At 50.1% G+C, this 25,624-nt stretch overlaps 1 protein-coding gene and 1 long non-coding RNA gene across 2 annotated transcripts; both read left to right on the top strand.

Annotated features, from left to right (window-relative positions):
- The first annotated feature begins 1,877 nt into the window (after positions 1 to 1,877).
- On the top strand, positions 1,878 to 10,156 carry LOC146491922 (uncharacterized). Its single transcript, XM_085150482.1, has 2 exons — positions 1,878 to 4,413; positions 9,985 to 10,156. The coding sequence occupies exons 1-2, from the start codon at positions 2,387 to 2,389 to the stop codon at positions 10,154 to 10,156; spliced, it is 2,199 nt and encodes a 732-aa protein (XP_085006608.1). The 5' UTR covers positions 1,878 to 2,386.
- A 2,443-nt stretch (positions 10,157 to 12,599) lies between these two features.
- Positions 12,600 to 13,801, top strand: LOC146491921 (uncharacterized). The gene is made up of 3 exons (XR_014872247.1): positions 12,600 to 12,852; positions 12,928 to 12,994; positions 13,520 to 13,801. It is a non-coding gene; the product is annotated as an uncharacterized LOC146491921 (long non-coding RNA).
- Positions 13,802 to 25,624: the final 11,823 nt, after the last annotated feature.

Below are 25,624 nucleotides of genomic sequence, written 5' to 3'. Positions count from 1 at the left end.
GAGGCCTTATTCACCATGCCAGGACCAGTGATTCCTGTGAGGCAATCTTTGCCACATCAGGGCTTGTGCTGCTGGCTAAGACCATCAACATTTCACCAGAGCCTTTGGTGCTGCTGGGTGAGGCCTTATTCGCCACACCAGGTCCAGTGCTTCCTGTGAGGCAATCTTTACGACATCAGGGCCTGTGCTGCTGACTAAGACCATGCACATTTCACCAGGTCCAGTGCTTCCTGTGAGGCAATCTTTACCACATCAGGGCCTGTGCTGCTGACTAAGACCATATACATTTCACCAGAGCCTTTGGTGTTTCTGGGTGAGGCCTTATTCACCACACCAGGGCCAGTGCTTCCTGTGAGGCAATCTTTACCACATCAGGGCCTGTGCTGCTGACTAAGACCATGCACATTTCACCAGGGCCAGTGTTGCTGGCTGAGGCCTTATTCACCACACCAGGGTGGTGCTTCCTTTGAGGAAATCTTTTCCACATCAGGGCTTGTGCTGCTGACTGAGACCATGCACATTTCACCAGAGACAGTGGTGCTACTGCCTGAGGTCTTATTCACCACACCAGGGCGAGTGCTTCCTGTGAGGCAATCTTTGCCACAATCTTTGCCTGTGTTGCTGACTAAGAACATTCACATTTCACCAGAGACTGTGGTGCTACTGGCTGAGGCCTTATTCACCACACCAGGGCCAGTGCTTCATGTGAGGCAATCTTTGCCACAATCTTTGCCTGTGCTGCTGACTAAAAACATCCACATTTCACCAGACACTGTGGTGCTACTGGCTGAGGCCTTATTCGCCACAACAGGTCCAGTGCTTCCTGTGAGGCAATCTTTACCACATCAGGGCCTGTTCTGCTGACTAAGACCATGTACATTTCACCAGAGCCTTTGGTGCTGCTGGGTGAGGCCTTATTCACGACACCATGGCCAGTGGTTCCTGTGAGGCAATCTTTGCCACAATCTTTGCCTGTGCTGCTGACTAAGACCATGCACATTTCACCAGGGCCAGTGTTGCTGGCTGAGGCCTTATTCACCACACCAGCGCAAGTGCTTCCTTTGAGGCAATCTTTGCCACAGTCTTTTCCTGTGCTGCTGACTAAGACCATCCAAATTTCACCAGGGCCTGTGTTGCTGACTGAGGCCTTATTCACCACACCAGGGCCAGTGCTTCCTGTGAGGATATCTTTGCCACATCAGTGACTGTGCTGCTGAATAAGACCATCCACATTTTACCAGGGCCAGTGTTTCTGGCTGAGGCCTTATTGACCACATCAGGGCCAGTGCTTCCTGTGAGGCAATCTTTGCCACAATCTTTGCCTGTGCTGCTGACTAAGACCATGTACATTTCACCAGAGTCTTTGGTGTTGCTTGCTGAGGCCTTATTCACCACACCAGGGCCAGTGCTTCCTGTGAGGCAATCTTTGCCACATCAGGGCCTGTGCTGCTGATTAAGACCATGCACATTTCACCAGGGCCAATGTTGCTGGCTGAGGCCTTATTCAACACACCATGGCCAGTGCTTCCTGTGAGGATATCTTTGCCACAATCTTGTCCACTGCTGCTGACTAAAACCATGCACATTTCACCACAGCCTTTGGTGCTGCTGGCTGAGGCCTTATTCACCACACCAGGGCCAGTGCTTCCTGTGAGGCAATCGTTGCCACAATCTTTGCCTGTGCTGCTGACTAAGACCATCCACACTTCACCAGGGCCAGTGTTGCTGTCTTAGGCCTTATTCATCACACCAGGGCCAGTGCTTCCTGTGATGCAATCTTTGCCACATCAGGGTGTGTGCTGCTGACTAAGACCATGCACATTTCACCAGAGACTGTCATGGTCCTGGGTCGGTGACCCAGCGCTTTGAGTTTTGTTATTAGTATTTTCTAGTTTATTTCTGATCTTGTATTGGTTTTTGGTGTTTGGTTGTGTTTATCTTCCCTACCTGCGTCTCCCTCGGTGCTCTGTTCATGTCCTCGTGTTATGTAAAACAGTCTGTGTGTTTCCTGTTTTACTTTGTAGGGTTGTGTCTCGTTATGTCCATTAGTTCCAGCTGTGTCCCCTCCTGTGTGCCATTTCCTGATTACCTGGTGTGTGTATTTATAGTGGGTGTCGGTCTGTGTTCGTTGTCGGCTCGTCTGTGTTTCATGGTGTCTGTTCCTCGTCTGTGTCTCTCTGCCTCCCACCCCATTTGTATGATCCGGTTTGTTATTTAGCTCACCCAGTTTAGGTTATGTTCTGTCCTGCTTTCAGTTCTGTTATTTGTATACTGTAAATAAACCCTCACTCTCATCATCTTATCGGCTGTCTGCATTTTGGGTCCTCCGTTTCCTCCACACCACACGGCTCACCCCGCCAGCCGTGACAGTACGAGCCGACCAAACATGGACCCAGCAGCATCCGCACCCTCCCAGGAGTTTCGGGAGGGGGTGATTGACTCCGTTTCGAGGTTAGTTAACCTATGGCTTGAGCATGAGGGGGAGGAATTTCACCGCGCTGTGGAAGCCAGGCTACAGCAGCTTATTTCTGCTCACCCCTGGCTACTGGACTCACTTCACCCGCTCGCACAGGACTTCATTCTGCACGAACTTCACCTTCACCCTCCAGCTGCTATCGCTTCCCGACCCAGCCCGGCGGTGAATGTCTTGCACTGCCCGCCGGGGAATCTGCGGCCCGGCCCGCCGGATGTGGAATTACCCGGCCGATCGGAGCCATCTCCAAGAAGGAAGCGACGTTTACGCCGCCGACGCCCATCACCACAGCCGGGCCCCGAGAGTTCTGAGTTGCCGGCTGTGGTGAGTGGAAAAGACACTCGGTCTGTTTCGCCAGACCGTGTGACTGTTTATACCGGGGCTGTGTTTTTTGAGCCTGCTGCACAGCCGCAAGCTCGTTTAGCCGCACAGCCGCAAGCTCGTTTAGCCGCACAGCCGCAAGCTCGTTTAGCCGCACAGCAGCATTCAGCTCGGCCCCCGGTATCCCCACTAGCCCAGTCATCTATGCCATCTTCACCGACTCCCTCTGTACAGCAGGCTGCGTCTCTGCCTCCCGTTTTGGACTCTTTTTCTATTACGCATTTTTTGCAGAGAGACACACCAAACAATCCTGAAAACACTCCTCAAGAGCTGGCCAGTTCTGAGATGCACTCCAGGGCCTCCCCAGAGGCTGGGTTTCAGCCCCCAGCAGACTCTGGACCCCTGGAGGTAAAGAAGCCAGCTGAGGACTGCACCCGGCTGTCGCTGCCTGAGCTGAGTCAATGCTCGGTGCAGCTGCAGTCAGCCTTGTGTTTGCCAGAGGCCCGTGCGCCTGCTGGTTCTGATCTGTTCCTGCCAGAGGCCCGTGCGCCTGCTGGTTCTGGTTTGTCCCTGCCAGAGGCCCGTGCGCCTGCTGGTTCTGATCTGTTCCTGCCAGAGGCCCGTGCGCCTGCTGGTTCTGATTTGTTCCTGCCAGAGGCCCGTGCGCCTGCTGGTTCTGATCCGTTCCTGCCAGAGGCCCGTGTGCCTGCTGGTTCTGATTTGTTCCTGCCAGAGGCCCGTGTGCCTGCTGGTTCTGATCCGTTCCTGCCAGAGGCCCGTGCGCCTGCTGGTTCTGATCCGTTCCTGCCAGAGGCCCGTGCGCCTGCTGGTTCTGTTCTGCGCCCGCCAGGGGCCCCTGTGCCCGCTGGTCCTGTGACTATTCTCGCTGGAGGGCCCGAGGAGCCCGTCCAGCCCCCTGTCCCGTCAGCTGGAGGGCCCGAGGAGCCCGTCCAGCCTCCTGTCCCGTCAGCTGGAGGGCCCGAGGAGCCCGTCCAGCCTCCTGTCCCGTCAGCTGGAGGGCCCGAGGAGCCCGTCCAGCCTCCTGTCTCGTCCGCTGGAGGGCCCGAGGAGCCCGTCCAGCCGCCTGTCCCGTCCGCTGGAGGGCCCGAGGAGCCCGTCCAGCCGCCTGTCCCGTCCGCTGGAGGGCCCGAGGAGCCCGTCCAGCCTCAAGTCTCGTCAGCTGGAGGGCCCGAGGAGCCCGTCCAGCCTCAAGTCTCGTCCGCTGGAGGGCCCGAGGAGCCCGTCCAGCCCCAAGACTCGTCCGCTGGAGGGCCCGAGGAGCCCGTCCAGCCCCAAGACTCGTCCGCTGGAGGGCCCGAGGAGCCCGTCCAGCCCCAAGACTCGTCAGCTGGAGGTTCAGGAGAACCCAGCCAGCTTCCTGCCTCGTCAGCTGGAGGGCCCGAGGAGCCCGTCCAGTCTTCTGCCTCGTCAGCTGGAGGGCCCGAGGAGCCCGTCCAGCCGCCAGCTGCAGCCTCATCATCCTCGCCGGCTGCCGCTTCATCCACACCGCCGGCAGCATCAGCGGCTTCATCCTCGCCAGCTGCAGCCTCCGTGTCTTCGTCCTCGCCAGCTGCAGCCTCCTCCGTGTCTTCGTCCTCGCCAGCTGCAGCCTCCTCCGTGTCTTCGTCCTCGCCAGCTGCATCTTCGTCCTCGCCAGCTGCAGCCTCCTCCGTGTCTTCGTCCTCGCCAGCTGCAGCCTCCTCCGTGTCTTCGTCCTCGCCGTCGCCTGGTCCAGCTCCGGCTTCATCGTCGCCTGGTCCAGCTCCGGCGTCATCGTCGCCTGGTCCTGGTCCGGCTTCACCCACGCCGTCGCCTGGTCCAGCTTCACCCACGCCGTCGCCTGGTCCGGCTCCGGCTTCGCCTGGTCCAGCCTCTGCATCCGCCTCGTCTGGTCCAGCTCCGGCTTCATCCGCCTCGTCTGGTCCAGCCTCTGCATCAGCCTCGTCTGGTCCAGCCTCAGCATCCGCCTCGCCTGGTCCAGCGCCTGCATCCGCCTCGCCTGGTCCAGCGCCTGCATCCGCCTCGCCTGGTCCAGCGCCTGCATCCGCCTCGCCTGGTCCAGCCTCTGCTTCCGCCTCGTCTGGTCCAGCCTCTGCTTCCGCCTCGTCTGGTTCTGGTTCAGCTTCCGTCTCGTCTGGTTCTGGTTCAGCTTCCGTCTCGTCTGGTGCTGCGAAGGCCACGCAGCCTTCAGGTCCCAAACTGCCGCCTCGACATCGGCGGTCGTCTGCCAGGCCGCTTGTTGGGTGTCGTCGTCGATATGGACGACCTCCCAAAGGCCGCCGCTACCTTCCATGCGGCCGGCCTCCGGACTTGTGTCGCCGCCGCCGTTGCTGTCCGCACGGTCGGCCGCCTGATCTGTTTCCCCGTCGCCGCCGTTGCTGTCCGCACGGTCGGCCGCCTGACCTGTTTCCCCGTCGCCGCCGCTGCCGCGTGCACGGTCGGCCTCCTGAACTGTTTTCTCGCCGCCGCCGCCGTCCGCACGGTCGGCCGCCTGAACTGTTTCCCCGTCATCGCCGCTGCCGTGTGCATGGCCGGCCTCCTGAACTGTTTCCCCGTCGTCGCCGCTGCCGTGTGCATGGCCGGCCTCCTGAACTGTTTCCCCGTTGTCGCCGCTGCCGTGTGCATGGCCGGCCTCCTGAACTATGTTTTGGGACCCTGTTCAGGAACTCCAGTATGTGTTGTGTTTTGGACAATTCGTTTGGCCCACTGGAGCTTGTTTTTTGTTTGGTTGTGGTCCCTCCGTCCTGGTCCCCCGCCACCCGCCCTGGTCGGGTCGTTTTTGGGTTTTGGGGGGGGGTTTTGTGTTTCTGTTGGGCTGTCTGGAGCCAGCCCTTGAGGGGGGGGTACTGTCATGGTCCTGGGTCGGTGACCCAGCGCTTTGAGTTTTGTTATTAGTATTTTCTAGTTTATTTCTGATCTTGTATTGGTTGTTGGTGTTTGGTTGTGTTTATCTTCCCTACCTGCGTCTCCCTCGGTGCTCTGTTCATGTCCTCGTGTTATGTAAAACAGTCTGTGTGTTTCCTGTTTTACTTTGTAGGGTTGTGTCTCGTTATGTCCATTAGTTCCAGCTGTGTCCCCTCCTGTGTGCCATTTCCTGATTACCTGGTGTGTGTATTTATAGTGGGTGTCGGTCTGTGTTCGTTGTCGGCTCGTCTGTGTTTCATGGTGTCTGTTCCTCGTCTGTGTCTCTCTGCCTCCCACCCCATTTGTATGATCCGGTTTGTTATTTAGCTCACCCAGTTTAGGTTATGTTCTGTCCTGCTTTCAGTTCTGTTATTTGTATACTGTAAATAAACCCTCACTCTCATCATCTTATCGGCTGTCTGCATTTTGGGTCCTCCGTTTCCTCCACACCACACGGCTCACCCCGCCAGCCGTGACAGAGACGGTGGTGCTACTGGCTGAGGCCTTCTTCACCACACCAGGGTCAGTGCTTCCTGTGAGGCAATCTTTGCCACAATCTTTCCCTGTGCTGCTGACTAAGACCATGTACATTTCACAAGGGCCAGTGTTTCTGGCTGAGGCCTTATTCACCACACCAGGGCCAGTGCTTCCTCTGACGCAATCTTTGCCACATCTGTGCCTGTGCTGCTGACTAAGACCATGCACATTTCACCAGGGCCAGTGTTGCCTGCTGAGGTTTTATTCACCACACCAGGGCCAGTGCTTCCTGTGAGGCAATCTTTGCCAAAATTTTTGCCTGTGCTGTTGACTAAGACAATGCACATTTCACCAGGGCCAGTGTTGCTGAGTGAGGCCTTATTCACCACACCAGGGCCAGTGCTTCCTGTGAGACAATCTTTGCCACAATCTTTGCCTGTGTTGCTGACTAAGACAATGTACATTTCACGAGAGCCTTTGGTGCTGCTGGCTGAGGCCTTATTCACCACACCAGGGCCAGTGCTTCCTGTGAGGAAATCTTTACCACATCAGGGCGTGTGCTGCTGGCAAAGACCATCCACATTTCACCAGGGCCTGTTTTGCTGTCTTAGGCCTTCTTCATCACACCAGGGCCAGTGCTTCCTGTGAGGAAATCTTTGCCACAATCTTTGCCTTTGCTGCTTACTAACACCATGCACATTTCACCAGAGACTTTGGTGCTACTGGCTGAGGCCTTATTCACCACACCAGGGCCAGTGCTTCCTGTGAGGCAATCTTTGCCACAATCTTTGCCTGTGCTGCTGACTAAGACCATGCACATTTCACCAGGGCCAGTGTTGCTTGCTGAGGTTTTATTCACCACACCAGGGCCAGTGCTTCCTGTGAGGATATCTTTGCCACATCAGTGCCTGTGCTGCTGACTAAGAACATCCACATTTCACCAGGGCAGTGCTTCCTGGGAGGCAATCTAATGCCACATCAGGGCCTGTGCTGTTTACTAAGAACATCCACATTTCACCAGGGCTTGTGTTGCTTGCTGAGGCCGTATTCACAACACCCGGGCCAGTGCTTCCTGTGAGGCAAACTTTACCACACCAGATCCTTTTGTGCTGATGGCTGAGGACTTATTCACCACACCAGGGCCAGTGCTTCCTGTGAGGCAATCTTTGCCACATCAGGACCTGTGCTGCTGGCTGAGACCATGCACATTTCACCAGGTCCTGTGTTGATGGCTGAGGCCTTATTCACCACACCAGGGCCAGTGCTTCCTGTGAGGAAATCTTTGCCACATCAGGGCCTGTGCTGCTGACTAAGACCATGCACATTTCCCCAGGAACTGTGTTGATGGCTGAGACCTTATTCACCACACCAGGGCCAGTTATTATTGGGAGGATATCTTTGGAAAATCAGTGCCTGTGCTGCTTACTAAGAAAATCCACATTTAACCAGGGCTTGTATTGCTTGCTGAGGCCTTATTCACCACACCAGGGCCAGTACTTTCTTTGAGGCATCTTTGCCACATCAGTGACTGAGCTGCTGACTAAGACCATCCAACTTTCACCAGGGCCTGTGTTACTGGCTGAGGCCTTATTCACCACACCAGGGCCAGTGCTTCCTTTGAGACAATCTTTGCCACAATCTTTGCCTTTGCTGCTGGCTAAGACCATCCACATTTCACCATGCCAGTTGTGCTGCTGGCTGAAGCCTTATTCACCACACCAGGGCCAGTGCTTCCTCTGAGGCAATCTTTGCCACATCAGTGACTGTGCTGCTGACTAAGACCATACACATTTCACCAGAGACTGTGGTGCTACTGGCTTAGGATTATTCACCACACCAGAGCTAGTGCTTCCTGTGAGGCAATCTTTACCACAATCTTTGCCTGTGGTGCTGACTAAGGCCATACACATTTCACCAAGCCAGTTGTGCTGCTGCCTGAGGCCTTATTCACCACAAAAGGGCCAGTGCTTCCTGTGAGGCAATCTGTGCGACAATCTTTGCCTGTGCTGCTGACTAAGACCATTCAGATTTCACAAGGGGCTGTGTTGCTGGCTGAGGCCTTATTCACCACACCACGGCCAGTGCTTCCTGTGAGGATATCTTTTCCACATCAGTGCCTGTGTTGCTTACTAAGAACATCCACATTTCACCAGGGACTGTGTTGCTTGCTGAGGCCTTATTCACCACACCAGGGCCAGTGCTTCCTCTGAGGCAATCTTTGTCACATCAGTGACTGTGCTGCTGACTAAGACCATACACATTTCACCAGAGACTGTGGTGCTACTGGCTGAGGCCTTATTGACCACACCAGAGCTAGTGCTTCCTGTGAGGCAATCTTTACCACAATCTTTGCCTGTGCTGCTGACTAAGACCATGCAAATTGGACCATGCCAATTTGTGCTGCTGCCTGAGGCCTTGTTCACCACACCAGGGCCAGTGCTTCCTGTGAGGCAATCTTTGCCACAATCGTTGCCTTTGCTGCTGGCTATGACCATCCACATTTCACCATGCCAGTTTTGCTGCTGGCTAAAGCCTTATTCACCACACCAGGGCCAGTGCTTCCTTGAGGCAATCTTTGCCACAATCTTTGCCTGTGCTGCTGACTAAGACCATGTACATTTCACCAGGTCCTGTGTTGATGGCTGAGGCCTTATTCACCACACCAGGGCCAGTGCTTCCTGTGAGGCAATCTTTGTCACATCAGTGACTGTGCTGCTGACTAAGACCATACACATTTCACCAGAGACTGTGGTGCTACTGGCTGAGGCCTTATTCACCACACCAGAGCTAGTGCTTTCTGTGAGGCAATCTTTTCCTAACCAGAGCCTTTTGTGCTTCTATCTGAGGCCTTATTCACCACACCAGGGCCAGTGCTTCCTGTGAGGCAATCTTTGCCACAATCTTTGCCTTTGCTGCTGGCTATGACCATTCACATTTCAACATGCCAGTTGTGCTGCTTGCTGAAGCCTTATTCACCACACCAGGGCCAGTGCTTCCTGTGCGGCAATCTTTGCCACATCAGTTACTGTGCTTCTGACTAAGACCATGCACATTTCACCAGGAACTGTGTTGATGGCTGAGGCCTTATTCACCACACCAGGGCCAGTGCTTCCTGTGAGGCAATCTTTGCCACAATCTTTGCCTTTGCTGCTGGCTTAGACCATCCACATTTCACCATTTCAGTTGTGCTGCTGCCTGAGGCCTTATTCACCACACAAGGGCAAGTGGTTCCTGTGAGGCAATCTGTGCGACAATCTTTGCCTTTGCTGCTGACTAAGACCATACACATTTCACCATGCCAGTTGTGCTGCTGGCTGAGGCCTTATTCACCACACCAGGGCCAGTGCTTCCTCTGAGGCAATCTTTGCCACAATCTTTGCCTGTGCTTCTGACTGAGACCATCCACATTTCACCAGAGCCTGTGGTGCTGCTGGCTGAGGCATTATTCACTACACCAGGGCCAGTGCTTCTTGTGAGGCAATCTTTGCCACATCAGGGCCTGTGCTGCTGACTAAGACCATGCACATTTCACCAGAGCCTGTGGTGCTACTGGCTGAGGACTTATTCACCACACCAGGGCCAGTGCTTCTTGTGAGGCAATCTTTGCCACATCAGGGCCTGTGCTGCTGACTAAGACCATGCACATTTCACCAGGAACTGTGTTGATGGCTGAGGCCTTATTCAAGACACCAGGGCCAGTGCTTATTGGGAGGATATCTTTGGAAAATCAGTGCCTGTGCTGCTTACTAAGAAAATCCACATTTAACCAGGGCTTGTGTTGCTTGCTGAGGCCTTATTCACCACACCAGAGCCAGTGATTCCTGTGAGGCAATCTTTGCCACATCAGTGCCTGTGCTTCTGACTAAGATCATCCACATTTCACCAGAGCCTGTGGTGCTGCTGGCTAAGGCCTTATTCACGACACCAGGGCCAGTGCTTCCTATGAGGCAAACTTTGCCACACCAGATCCTGTTGTGCTAAAGGCTGAGGACTTATTCACCACACAAGGGCCAGTGCTTCCTGTTAGGCAATCTTTGCCACATCAGTGCCTCTGCTGCTGGCTAAGACCATGCACATTTCACCAGGAACTGTGTTGATGGCTAAGGCCTTATTCACCACAACAGGGCCAGTGCTTCCTGTGAGGGAATCTTTGCCACATCAGGGCCTGTGCTGCTGGCTAAGACCATGCACATTTGACCATGCCAATTTGTGCTGCTGGCTGAGGCCTTATTCACCACACCAGGGCCAGTTCTTCCTGTGAGGCAATCTTTGCCACATCAGGGCCTGTGCTTCTGACTAAGACCATCCACATTTCACCAGAGCCTGTGGTGCTGCTGGCTGAGGCCTTATTCACCACACCAGGGCCAGTGCTTCCTGTGAGGCAATCTTTGCCACATCAGGGCCTGTGCTTCTGACTGAGACCATCCACATTTCACCAGAGCCTGTGGTGCTGCTGGCTGAGGCATTATTCACTACACCAGGGCCAGTGCTTCTTGTGAGGCAATCTTTGCCACATCAGGGCCTGTGCTGCTGACTAAGACCATGCACATTTCACCAGAGCCTGTGGTGCTACTGGCTGAGGACTTATTCACCACACCAGGGCCAGTGCTTCTTGTGAGGCAATCTTTGCCACATCAGGGCCTGTGCTGCTGACTAAGACCATGCACATTTCACCAGGAACTGTGTTGATGGCTGAGGCCTTATTCAAGACACCAGGGCCAGTGCTTATTGGGAGGATATCTTTGGAAAATCAGTGCCTGTGCTGCTTACTAAGAAAATCCACATTTAACCAGGGCTTGTGTTGCTTGCTGAGGCCTTATTCACCACACCAGAGCCAGTGCTTCCTGTGAGGAAATCTTTGCCACATCAGTGCCTGTGCTTCTGACTAAGATCATCCACATTTCACCAGAGCCGGTGGTGCTGCTGGCTAAGGCCTTATTCACGACACCAGGGCCAGTGCTTCCTGTGAGGCAATCTTTGCCACACCAGATCCTGTTGTGCTGCTGGCGGAGGACTTATTCACCACACCAGGGCCAGTTCTTCCTGTGAGGCAATCTTTGCAACAATCTTTGCCTGTGCTTCTGACTAAGACCATCCACATTTCACCAGAGCCAGTGTTGCTGGCTGAGGCCTTATTCACCACACCAGGGCCAGTGCTTCCTGTGAGGCAATCTTTACCACAATCTTTGCCTGTGCTGCTGACTAAGACCATACACATTTCACCATACCAGTTGTGCTGCTGCCTGAGGCCTTATTCACCACACAAGGGCCAGTGCTTCCTGTGAGGCAATCTGTGCGACAATCTTTGCCTGTGCTGCTGACTAAGACCATCCAAATTTCACAAGGGGCTGTGTTGCTTGCTGAGGCCTTATTCACCACACCAGGGCCAGTGCTTCCTATGAGGCAAACTTTTCCACACCAGATCCTGTTGTGCTGCAGGCTGAGGACTTATTCACCACACAAGGGCCAGTGCTTCCTGTTAGGCAATCTTTGCCACATCAGTGCCTCTGCTGCTGGCTAAGACCATGCACATTTCACCAGGAACTGTGTTGATGGCTATGGCCTTATTCACCACACCAGGGCCAGTGCTTCTTGTGAGGCAATCTTTGCCACATCAGGGCCTGTTCTGCTGACTAAGACCATGCACATTTCACCAGGAACTGTGTTGATGGCTGAGGCCTTATTCACCACACCAGGGCCAGTGCTTCCTGTGAGGCAATCTTTGCCACATCAGGGCCTGTGCTGCTGGCTAAGACCATGCACATTTGACCATGCCAATTTGTGCTTGTGGCTGAGGCCTTATTCACCACACCAGGGCCAGTTCTTCCTGTGAGGCAATCTTTGCCACATCAGGGCCTGTGCTTCTGACTAAGACCATCCACATTTCACCAGAGCCTGTGGTGCTGCTGGCTGAGGCCTTATTCACCACACCAGGGCCAGTGCTTCTTGTGAGGCAATCCTTGCCACATCAAGGCCTGTGCTGCTGACTAAGACCATGCACATTTCACCAGAGCCTGTGGTGCTGGCTAAGGCCTTATTCACCACACCAGGACCAGTGCTTCCTGGGAGGATATCTTTGGAAAATCAGTGCCTATGCTGCTTACTAAGAACATCCACATTTCACCAGGGCTTGTGTTGCTTGCTGAGGCCTTATTCACCACACCAGGGCCAGTGCTTCTTATGAGGCAAACTTTGCCACACCAGATCCTGTTGTGCTGTTGGCTGAGGACTTATTCACCACACAAGGGCCAGTGCTTCCTGTGAGGCAATCTTTGCCACATCAGTGCCTCTGCTGCTGGCTAAGACCATGCACATTTCACCAGGAACTGTGTTGATGGCTGAGGCCTTATTCACCACACCACGGCCAGTGCTTCCTGTGAGGATATCTTTGCCACATCAGTGCCTGTGTTGCTTACTAAGAACATCCACATTTCACCAGATCCTGTTGTGCTGCTGGCTGAGGACTTATTCACCACACCAGGGCCAGTGCTTCCTGTGAGGCATTTTTAACCCCTATAGACATGGTTACTAGTATTTTCTTGTTTTTTTCCTGGTATTATTATTTCCGACACCCCTTGAACACATTTTGATTTTCTGAGAATGCAACAAAAGCACGTTGCTGCATTAAGCTAGTCAAAACGGAGCAAGACACCCGAGAGCAATTAACAAGCTACACAGTGAGTCTTTCAGTATAAAATAAGTGTTATAAAGTATTTTTAACTGTCTCTAACTTAATGTTATGTACTTTTCAGAGGCCTTTATGTGTTTTACTCTCGACCAAAACCAGGCAGAGCGTGTGTTTGTTTCTTGGGAACTCCGGTGAGTTACTAGAGACTATAAGTTAGCAGGAAAACCTGTGCTAATTTTACATGTGGTAAACACTGCAACAGTGCGAAGTCTGTATTGTCTAAAAAAAAGCTAAAACCAGTCGGAGTACTCTAATTGTTTGTGAAATGGAGTGTCGTATTTTATTTTATTGTCTATTTGATTGGGCATCTTCACAAATGCGCAAAACTAATGCAGGATGCACTTTTCTTTTAGCCATAAATGGTGTCCAGTGCTTTTTCTGCACTTTGTCATTTCAGTTATAGGTTAATTCATGTAAATAAGTTATTTAAAACTAGTTACGTTACAAACATTTCATGATGTGATTACATATGCCTTAAAAAGGGGTATATAAATACAATTTATTGTAATGCTGTAAAGCAATACAAATGGAATTCATGGAAACAGAACAATGTTAAAACAACAGTGTACTTGATTTTGAAAACTTTATGAGATCTCATTTTATTTAGAAAAACTGTTAAGAACTATTTTGTTTATTGCTCTGTACTGTATGTGCAGACTGTTTTTTTGTGATCCTGGATCTGAAGTGGTTCTGGATATGGATGGTGAGCCAGACCCTGTGAAAACCCTTGGCGAATCCAAAAAGTGTGGCCAGCTGTTCTGGATGCAGGAGTAGAGATACAGTCTGAATTACTTCGAATCGCAGGATTTCAGATAAGCAAGAACAAAAACTGCTTACTTCATACGGATTGTTTCTCTGGGAAATTATTGAACTCCCAATATCCTGCTCATCAGGAGTCAGGTCTAAAGAGACTACTCATTTTATTTTATTTTGTTGTTATTTTCTTTCTTTTTTTTTTTCTTTTTTTCTTTTTTTTTTTTTTTGCCTGTCCCGTTTGGCTCTTTTGCCATCAGAATTATTGTCTAAAGGCGAAGAAAGATGCCCAACGGATTTTCTTTACCAAATTGACCATCCCAGCTTTGCCGTAATGGTCCATTTGATTCACCTTTTATTCTTTATTTTATTTTCACTTGCTGAATACGGGACAGACTTGACTGGGGGAAAGAAAAGGGAGAAAGAAAGAGGGAAAGAAAAACAGTTGAGAAGAGGGACAGGGGAGAAGGGCAAAAAACAAAAAACAGAATAAGCAAAAAAAAAAAAAAAAATACATGTATCGATCACCTGGATCACCTGTTGAGAAAGAAAAAAGAAAACAAGCAGAAGAAAACGAGAGTAATACAATAAACAACATCACAATGATATATGGGAATATGACAGTAAATACTAAATATTAAACATTATTGTGCAGCACGTAAGATCGACAGCACAGTGTGCATTGAGGTAGGAGCCAAAAAGGGTGTAGTTTGTGTGTGTGATCACCCGTGTGTACACCTGTGAGCATGGACGCACTTGTTTTCTTAAAAGGTTCCCTCATGTAATGATCTGCTAGAGGGTGTGGGGGGCCACTGCCCCGTCCTCCAGGGCATGAAGCAGGCATGGAGGAGATCAAAACTCCAGACATCCAGAGGCCCCCCAGAACACAAGAGACCAAGGAAGACCAACAGAGGGGCAGCCGTGCCACTGTCCCAGAAAGAGCTGAGGAGAGTCCCAGATGAGGGGTCACCCAGCAGCCACGGAGCAGAAGCCAGGGGGGGTTGCAGCGACGTGCCCGTGAGCTCCGCCGGCAGCCAGCTGTGCCTGAGTGACCGAGCCCCAGGCCGAGAGGCCGGGGGCACCCCACCTCCGAAGTGGCCCAAGCGAGCCCCAGGCTCCAGGCCCCGATAAGCAGCCGCCAAGGAGTGAGCCGGTGTGTACCCGGACGCCCACCCCCGGACACAAAGAACCACCAACGCACCGATATCTGAGGGAGTCCGCCCCCGGCAGGGGAAGTGGTGGGGGGAGATAGGCCTCCAAACCTTGGAGGGCCTGAGCTGTCCTCAGAGAGGTGGCGTCTGATACTCAACCTGACATATGGACACAGACATACAGGCACACACAGATACAAACATCCATTCCCACCCTCATGCTCTCATATGCACTTACTCCACTTACTTAACCAACGTGGAGACAGACATAAAGAGACGCTGTACACACAATCACACTCCCCAAGCGTACTCTACAAACCGGGTCTAGGTACCCTTGCCCCTGGAGGGGGGAACTGCACCCAGACCCAGGTTGTGTTACCCTTTTTCCCTGCGGTGGGGAGAAGCAGACCGCCCCGACTCCGCAGCAGCAGGGAGGCCCCACATTCCGGACCCCAGTCGGACGGCCAACTCCTCCTCCTAGCCCCCCTGCTCCAGCAGACTGCAGAGAACGAGGGTGAGAGAAGACTCCTAACCTCCCTCCACCCGCTCATTGTAGTGTTGATGTATGTGTGTTCTAAGGTGCATTTAAAACCCAGGAGGGCATGGAGCCACCTGCCAGAGAGCAGCAGGTAAGTGCATAGTCCCTCCTGCTAGCCCTCAATGTCTACGTGTATTTAAAATTGAGAGGTGGGCAACGACGCCAGGGGTGAGGTGTACACCCTGATGGTAATTGAGATTCCGTGTAGCGTGCCCACTCCCAAGATCCTATATGTATGTGTAATGAGAGTGTGAGTAATGTGAATGTCTAAGTTGCGGGATAAAATTGAGGCAGAGGCAGCCAGAAGGGGACAGAGGGGGGGGGGGGGGGGGTTACCTCCTCTGCACCCTGGTGACACACCCCTAATCCAAGGCCCTGCATGTGTGGGTGGTTGTGGTGGAGCGGGAAGAGGGAGGCAGCTGGAGATGGGGAGGGAAGGAAGGGAGGGGCAAGTGACCCCTCCCTGGGGCCAGCTCCCCCGCTGACCCCAGTAGGCACCCCCATACTCCGCGACCCGCCAGGGAAGGGGGGCCCAGGCCCATCCGAACCGGGGCCCAGTGCAGCGCCCGGCCCCACAGAGCCCGGGGCAGTCCACCCAACCCCACCACAGAGAAAACTGCACCCACCCCATCATCCACTCATCTTCCAGACTACATAAGACAATAGACGCCCAGGCTGAGATCTTCCTCCACCTCTCCTGTATCTCCCCCTCTTGCAGAGAGAGTTCCTGAGAGAGGAAAGCTCCTGCAAGATGTTACAACCCCCCCCCCCCCCCACCACCACCAGTTGAAGAGCCCCCCAGGTGGCTCGGCGCACCGGCGGCACCCCGCGCCAGTGGTGGGTCCCCATACACCCACCGGCCCACAACCCCGGCAACACACCAACCAGGACCCAGGCCCCCGAGGCCCGGCCAGGGCCCCAGGCCAGAGCCGGAGCGCCCCCAGAACCTCACGCCCGTCACGGGCAGCCAGGCTACCAGGTCAGTAACCCCCGTCCGTCAGCACAGACCCTCCCCTAGCCCCGCTGCACGTAGCCACGAGGAAACCGTCACCTAAGAGCCAACAGAGCCCCTAATTGGCCATGACCGCTACCCCGGGTTGAGCCCCCCAAGGAAGATGCTCCCGGGGAACCCCCCGACGCCCTAAGCCTGACCCTACCCCCACACCAATCACAACAGTGAAGGCGAGACCAAAATATGACCCCCCACCCCCACTAGGTGATGGAGCTGATCAGAGGAGCCCAGAGCGATTGATCTGATGTGGTGGCAGAGGCTGTATGAAGACTAATGTAATCTAATAGATAATTTCTATATTGGTTAGAATTAAGATTGTTTTTATTTTTCCAGTTCATGAGGACTGTTTTCTTGGCTATGCATAGGGCAGTGAAAACCATATGGGCTATATTCTTTTCTGAAGTGACATTATCTAAGCTGCCCAACAAACACACTAAGGGGGAAGTTGGAATGTTACATTTCAGACACTTTGATAAGTCTTCACATATCTCGCGCCAAAACTTCTGAACTGGTGGACAGAACCAAAGAGCATGGATATAATTGTCCGGTGAATTGGTTTGGCAGTGTGAGCAGTTGTTGGTAGATGCAAAGCCCATCTTGAACATCCGATGACCTGTATAGTGCACTCTATGTAGTATTTTGTATTGAATTAATTGAAGACTGGGATTTTTGATTAGATGAAAGGTTTTTAAGCAAATCTGAGACCAGAAGTTTTGGTCTAAGTTAACTGATAAATCCGCTTCCCATTTTGCAATAGGTAGTGATATTGATTCATCTATTTTAGAAAGCATTCTGTATATTTTGGATAGTAATTTGGGGGTTTTAAGAGTAAAAAATTGAACCACACTTGGTGGTGTTTGTAGTTCAACTTGACCCGGTTTAAATTTCTTTTTTATTATGGATTTAATTTGTTGATATTCTAAAAATCTTTTCTTGTTGATCCCATATTGTGTAACTAGTCTGTCAAATGAAATAAATTCTGTTCCTTCTAGTATATGTTCTACATATTTGATTCCTTTACCATTCCAATCTGAAAAGTTTATCATATTATTGTTTTGTAATATGTCAGGGTTGTTCCAGATAGGTGTACGTTTGCATGGGATTAATGAAGACTCTGTCAACTTCAGAAACTCCCACCATGCTGTCAGAGAAGAGCTGATGTTGATGCTTTTGAAGCATTCATGTCGTTGGATGTTTGAGCTGATAAATGGTAGATCTGAAATCTCTAGATTATTGCAAAGTGCTTGTTCTACATCTAGCCAAGGTTCATCTAAAAGGGTATGTTTTAGCCATCCTGAGATAAACTGAAGCCTGTTGGCTAAGAAGTAGTGCTCAAAGTTAGGTAGTTCTAATCCTCCTTTATCCTTGGTCTTTTGTAGTGTTTTTAAGCTTATACGTGGGGGCTTATTTTTCCAAAGGAATTTGGACATATATGAATCTAGAGATCTGAACCAATCTTGTGGCGGTTTAGTTGGGATCATTGAGAATAAATAATTTATTTTTGGTAATACCATCATTTTTATAGCAGCAACCCTTCCCATGAGTGATATGGGTAGACATTTCCATCTAGCCAGATCACCTTCTACTTTCTTTAAAAGTGGGGTATGGTTTAATTTAGTTAGATCTGCAAGCTTGGGAGAAATATTAATACCTAAATATTTTATATTTCCCGATTGCAGTGGAGTAGAAGAGGAATTATGGAAGCAGCAATTAATAGGAAGGACTGTAGATTTTGACCAGTTAATTGAGTAATCTGATATTCTTGCAAAAGAGTTTATCAATTCAATCACCCCAGAGATATTGGTTTGTGAATTTTGGAGAAAGAGTAACACATCATCCGCATAAAGGCTGATTTTATGTTCCACGTTCTTGCATTTTATGCCCTTAATTGCTGAATTCTGTCTAATTGCTGCTGCTAGTGGTTCGATAAAAATTGCAAACAGTGAAGGGGAGAGTGGGCATCCCTGCCTGGTGCCCCTCAGGAGACATAAGCTGGAGGATGTCTGGTCATTTGTTCTGACACAAGCTGTTGGGGAATTATATAATATTTTTAACCAGTTGATGAAAGAAGATCCAAAACCAAATTTGTGTAAAGTTGCAAATAGAAATTTCCAGTTAACTCTGTCAAACGCTTTTTCTGCATCTAAGGAAAATATTGTAGTTTCAAGGTTTTTACTGTATGAGTAGTCTATCAAATTAAGTAATCTACGTGTATTTGTTGATGAGTGCCTACCTTTTATGAAACCAGTTTGGTCAGGATGAATTAAGAGGGGGGTTATTTTCTCTAGTCTCTTCGAGAGAGCTTTGCAGATTATTTTGAGGTCTACATTAATAAGGGATATTGGACGATAGCTTGAGGGATATACAGGGTCTTTGCCTGGTTTTAGCAGGAGATTAATGTTTGCAGAATTCATATTTGATGGAAGTCTGCCCTTTTCTTTGATTTCTAACAACGTTCTGTAAAAAACTGGTGCTAGAATCGTCCAGAATTCTTTGTAGAATTCTGCAGGAAAGCCGTCTGGACCTGGAGCCTTATTATTGGACATACTTATCAGGGCTTCCTGGAGATCACCTGATGTCAGTGGCGAATCCAGTGCCATTGCTTGAGCTTCTAATAATTTTGGGAGAGTTATGTTGTCTAAAAATTGATCAATTTCCTTTTTAGATGGGTTTATTTGTGGTGAATACAACGTTTTATAGAAATCCCTGAAAATGTTGTTTATTTGTTTCGGTTCATATATTGTGTTCCCAGATGAATCTTGAACAGCACATATAGTTGTTTTTTCTTTATTTATTTTTAGCTGGTTTGCTAGAAATTGACCGGATTTATTACTATGTTCATAATTTTGTAAGCGTAGTCTTTGTACTAAGAATTTTGTTTTTCTATCAATTATCTCATTTAATTCTAGTTTTGTTTTGCGTATTTTGTTCAATGTTTCCTGATTTTGGTGGGACGCGTAGGCTTCTTCTAGTGATTTGATGTTTTTTTCCAATTCCTGAATATTTTTGTTTTCTTTTTTCTTTTTATGTGATGAGAAAGAAATTATTTTACCTCTCATCACAGCTTTCCCTGCTTCCCATAAAACAGAAGCTGATGTTCCGGGAGTGTCATTAAAGTCTAAATATGAAGTCCACTCTTTTTTAAAATATTTAATAAAGTCTTCATCTTTAAGCAGTGATGTATTAAATCTCCAGTTTTTGCTTGGCATAGTATTATTCTTGTGCATTAGTGTTAAAGATACAGGAGCATGATCGCTGACAGCTATAGGGTGAATCTCAGTGTCTGAAATGTCACTCAGCAGTGAGCTGCTGACCAAAAAATAATCTAGACGAGAGTAGGAGTGATGAACATGTGAAAAAAAAGTATATTCCTTACTGGTGGGGTGAAGGGAGCGCCATGCATCGCAAAGACCAAAGTCGCTCATATACTGTTTGATTATATTTGTGGACTGCCAATTACGCTGAGTTCCTGCTGTATTGAGCCTATCCATTTCTTCATTCAGTCCAAGGCTGAGGTCGCCTCCAAGCACAAGTGTGCCATCTAAGTGTTCAGAGAGTGCACTGAAAAAACCGTGAAAGAATGAGGGATCATCAACATTTGGACCATATACACTTACAATACATAGCTTTTTATCAAGTATAGATAGTTTAATGATTAAGAATCTGCCCTCTGGATCTATAACTGTATCGAGTACTGTGAAATTAATTTTTTTATGGATTAAAATTGCTACTCCCCTTTGTCTAGAATTATAACAAGCTGAGAACACATTAGGAAACTCAGGTGTTTTAAGTTCATTCGAACCTCTAAGAGGTCTGTGAGTCTCTTGTAAAAGGACAACATCTGCCTGTAGTTTTTTGAGTTGGTTAAATATTTTTAACCTCTTTTCTCTGGAGCCAGCTCCGTTTACATTCCATGTAACGAATCTTAGTGCACCCATAGATGTCTGTACATAACTAGGGGTGTACTCTGTGTGTGTCGCTTAGACAGGTGGAGAGAATACATCACTTGTTCATAAATAAGGAGAGGGAGAGAGAGAAAAAATGTGTGGCGAGATGCTCCCTGAGTCTGACTATGTGTTTGCATATTTACTAATATGAGTATGCTTGGCTTAAGTGTGTGTATCCTGTAGGTCTGTGTGCGCTGTCTGACTGATGTAAATGTGCTGCCGTTGAGCGCATGACTGTGCGTGATCGTGCAGTGAGTAAGTGTCGAAATAAATGATGTTGTTTGTGGATGAGTGTGGAAGTAGGTGATCGAAGCAGTGAAAGAAATAAAGAAAGAAACCAAGGACGAGGGTGAGCAGCATAAAAACAAGAGGGGGAAAAGAGAGAAGAGAAAAAAAAAACAACAAAAAAAAAAAAAACGAGAAGAGTGAAAAGAAAACGTAAACATTCCAATTAAATCACTGACGGAGAGTGACGGTGTTAATACTGCTATGAAATCACACTTAAGATGCGATTTGATACCGGTAAGTTAAACAGATGTTAATGCAAGTTAGTGTGAGTGGATAGGGAAAGGGTGTAGCGGATTCTTATCTGGTCTGAAGTTAATACAGCCACGGAGTGATGTTGGGGTCGCGGTGGAGCTGTCCGTCCACGTACAGCCGGTCCACAGCGATGACAGCGCGGGAGCCTTTCTGGATGAAGCCGCATCGAATTGGGAAGAGGACCCTGCGTCGTTCCAGGATCTCTTTGGGGAACTGATCGTTCACGCTGAAGTCCGTTCCTTTTAATTCCCTGCCGCGGCTTTTCACATGTTGCTTTTGTTTGAAGTGGCCAAATTTGGCCACGATAGGACGTGGTCTCCCGGCCGTAGCCCGAATGGGGCCGAGGCGATGCACCCTATCGAAAACGATGTTCTTCACCGTGTCCTCCGGCAGCTTCAGATGGGTTTGGATGAAGCTTTTTACCGTGGTCTCCGCGTCCTCTCCAGCGGCTTCTGGAATACCAGAAAATACTAGATTATCACGCATGCTACAGGCTTGTAGATCAATAACCGTTTCTTTTATTTTTTTATTTTCTCTATTGAGCTGAGTAACATTTTCTGTGAGAGATTTCACCGACTCCCTTAGCGTGGCATTTTCAGCAGCGAGCGTTTCCACTTGCTGCTGGCTGAACTCCAGGGATTCTCGCAAGCATTTAAATTCCCGGTGAAGAATCTCCACCAGGGACAGCCTTGCGTCGAAACTGGACAATCGCTTGTCGATTGACTCCAGTATGTCGGCAATATCTTTGCCAGCTGGCGATGTTGTGCCGGGGGAATCTGCCGGGCGTTGTCTTTTCGACGATGGCGTCTCAGATTTGGCCGGGGAAGCTGCACTCTGGGCCTTCTTCATCACGAGATCCTGAAAGCACTGATCAATATAATCTTGGAGAGCCTCTAAACTCTCCCTGTTGTTCTCCAGGGTGTTGGAGATTATTTAGACAAATATTGTTAGTTATGAGACAATTGATAAGTGTATTTGGTAATACTGAAGCTTAAAGAAATTTGTTCAAATCTAAACTACCATTTGCTTTAATTTTCCGCCAAAATCTCCGGCGTCTGACGTCAGTTGCAACATGAATCGCTTACCTTGACCGTCACTTCCGCTTACCTTCGCTCCTTCCCCCCTCTAACAGCCTATTTTGTTGTTATTTTCAAAAGAGCGCTCTTCTCTGTTGACCTTCTGTTAATTTTCTATGCTGTTTACATTGGGTTATTGCACCACTGTAAAATTGTAATGAATCTGCCGGCTGTTCAACACTCAATTCTCTAAAATTTATTTTACTCCTCTCGAATCTAGTCTATAAGCTTCACCCTACTATACTAAGCAGGTGTTACACATTCTTTGCCACAATCTTTGCCTGTGCTGCTGACCAAGACCATCCACATTTCACCAGGGCCTGTGTTGCTTGGCTGACGCCTTATTCACCACACCAGGGCCAGTGCTTCCTGTGAGGCAATCTTTGCCACACCAGAGCCTTTTGTGCTTCTATCTGAGGCCTTATTCACCACACCAGGGCCAGTGCTTCCTGTGAGGCAATCTTTGCAACAATCTTTGCCTGTGCTTCTGACTACTACCATCCACATTTAACCAGGGCCTGTGTTGCTGGCTGAGGCCTTATTCACCACACCAAGGCCAGTGTTTCCTGTGAGGCAATCTTTGCCACAATCTTTGCCTGTGCTGCTGACTAAGACCATCCACATTTCACCAGGGCCTGTATTGCTTGGCTGAGGCCTTATTCACCACACCAGGGCCATTGCTTCCTGTGAGGCAATCTAATGCCACACCAGATCCTTTTGTGCTGCTGGCTGAGGCCTTATTAACCACACCAGGGCCAGTGCTTCCTGTGAGGCAATCTTAGCCACAATCTTTGCCTGTCCTTCTGACTAAAACCATCCACATTTCACCAGGGCCAGTGTTGCTGGCTGAGGCCTTATACACCACACCAGGGCCAGTGCTTCCTGTGAGGCAATCTTTGCCACAATCTTTGCCTGTCCTTCTGACTAAGACCATCCACATTTCACCAGAGCCTGTGGTGCTGCTGGCTGAGGACTTATTCACCACAACAGGGCCAGTGCTTCCTGTGAGGCAATCTTTGCCACATCAGGGCCTGTGCTGCTGGCAAACACCATGCACATTTCACCAGGTCCTATGTTGATGGCTGAGGCCTTATTCACCACACCAGGGCCAGTGCTTCTTGTGAGGCAATCTTTGCCACATCAGGGCCTGTGCTGCTGACTAAGACCATGCACATTTCAACAGGAACTGTGTTGATGGCTGAGGCCTTATTCACTACACAGGGGCCAGTGCTTCCTGGGAGGATATCTTTGGAAAATCAGTGCCTGTGCTGCTTACTAAGAACATCCACATTTCACCAGGGCTTGTGTTGCTTGCTGAGGCCTTATTCACCACACCAGGGCCAGTGCTTCCTATGAGGCAAACTTTGCCACATCAGTGCCTCTGCTGCTGGCTAAGACCATGCACATTTCACCAGGAACTGTGTTGATGGCTGAGGCCTTATTCACCACACCAGGGCCAGTGCTTCCTGTGAGGCAATCTTTGCCACAATCTTTGCCTGTGCTTCTGACTAAGACCATCCACATTTCACAAGGGCATGTGGTGCTGCTGGTTGAGGCCTTATTCACCACACCAGGGCCAGTGCTTCCTGTGAGGCAATCTTTGCCACACCAGAGCCTTTTGTGCTTCTATCTGAGGCCTTGTTCACCACACCGGGGCCAGTGCTTCCTGTGAGGCAATCTTTGCAACAATCTTTGCCTGTGCTGCTGACTAAGACCATCCACATTTCACCAGACCCTCTGGTGCTGCTGGTTGAGGCCTTATTCACCACAGCAGGGCCAGTGCTTCCTGTGAGGCAATCTTTGCCACACCAGAGCCTGTGCTGCTGACCAAGACCATCCACATTGCACCAGGGCCAGTGTTTCTGGCTGAGGCCTTATTCACCACACCAGGGCCAGTGCTTCCTGTGAGGCAATCTTTACCACAATCTTTGCCTGTGCTGCTGACAAAGACCATACACATTACACCAGGGCCTGTATTGCTTGGCTGAGGCCTTATTCACCACACCAGGGCCATTGCGTCCTGTGAGGCAATCTAATGCCACACCAGATCCTTTAGTGCTGCTGGCTGAGGCCTTATTAACCACACCAGGGCCAGTGCTTCCTGTGAGGCAATCTTTGCCACAATCTTTGCCTGTGCTTCTGACTAAAACCATCCACATTTCACCAGGGCCAGTGTTGCTGGCTGAAGCCTTATTCACCACACCAGGGCCAGTGCTTCCTGTGAGGCAATCTTTGCCACAATCTTTGCCTTTGCTTCTGACTAAGACCATCCACATTTCACCAGAACCTGTGTTGCTGCTGGCTGAGGACTTATTCACCACACCAGGGCCAGTGCTTCTTGTGAGGAAATCTTTGCCACATCAGGGCCTGTGCTGCTGACTAAGACCATGCACATTTCACCAGGAACTGTGTTGATGGCTGAGGCCTTCTTCACCACACCAGGGCCAGTGCTTCTTGTGAGGAAATCTTTGCCACATCAGGGCCTGTGCTGCTGACTAAGACCATGCACATTTCACCAGGAACTGTGTTTATGGCTGAGGCCTTATTCACCACACCAGGGCCAGTGCTTCCTGGGAGGATATCTTTGGAAAATCAGTGCCTGTGCTGCTTACTAAGAACATCCACATTTCACCAGGGCTTGTGTTGCTTGCTGAGGCCTTATTCACCACACCAGGGCCAGTGCTTCCTGTGAGGCAATCTTTGCCACATCAGTGCCTCTGCTGCTGGCTAAGACCATGCACATTTCACCAGGAACTGTGTTGATGGCTGAGGCCTTATTCACCACACCAGGTCCAGTGCTTCCTGTGAAGCAATCTTTGCCACAATCTTTGCCTGTGCTGCTGACTAAGACCATCCACATTTCACCAGGGCCTGTTGAGCTGTTGGCTGAGACCAATTACATTTCACCAGAGCCGATTGTGCTGCTGGCTGAGGCCTTATTCACCACACCAGGGCCAATGCTTTCTGTGAGGCAATCTTCTCCACACCAGAGCTTGTGGTGCTGCTGGCTGAGGCCATCTTCACCACACCAGGGCTTGTTGTGCTGGCAGATGCCATCCACATTTCACCAGGACCTTTCCCTCAGGCTTAGACCATCCGATATTAAGCCAGGGACAGTGCATCCTTTAAGGCCATATTCACCATACCAGGGCCTGTGTTCTCCCAGAGACCATCCACATTGTGACATCCACATCCACTGTGATTCTCGCTGATGCCATGCACATTACACCACTGCGTGCCGAGGCCATCTTCACCACACCAGGGCCATTTCTTTGTTTTGAGGCCATCTGCACCACACCAGGGCCTCAGCTTCTAGCTCAGGCCATCTTCACCACGCCAGGGCCAGTTTTTCCAGTTAGACCATCTTCACCAAAATCAGGGCCTCTGCTTCTGGCTGAGGCCATCTTCACTAGGCCAGGGCTGTGCTGCTGGCTGATCTATTCACATTTCACACTGACATGTGTTGCTTGCTGAGGCCAACTACAGCACACCACAACCTATGATTTGGCCATTCTGCCAGAGGCCATCTGCATTTCACCAAGGCCTGTGCTCCTGGCTTAGGCCATTTTCTGTTTGTGATTAATATTTTATTGTACTTTTAGAACACTACAGTCCACTGCAGAGACAGAGTACATCACATAAAAAGAGCATCAGCTTAGCAGCAGAACAGTAGAGAATACAAAACCAAAATGAGGGGGACAAACAAAGCAAGAGATAAAAAAGCAGAAAGAAAAAGAAACAACA

The sequence above is a fragment of the Neolamprologus multifasciatus genome, chromosome 23 (assembly GCF_963576455.1).
Source record: "Neolamprologus multifasciatus chromosome 23, fNeoMul1.2, whole genome shotgun sequence".
Lineage (NCBI taxonomy): Eukaryota > Metazoa > Chordata > Actinopteri > Cichliformes > Cichlidae > Neolamprologus > Neolamprologus multifasciatus.
This window is presented reverse-complemented; position numbering and strand designations above follow the sequence as displayed.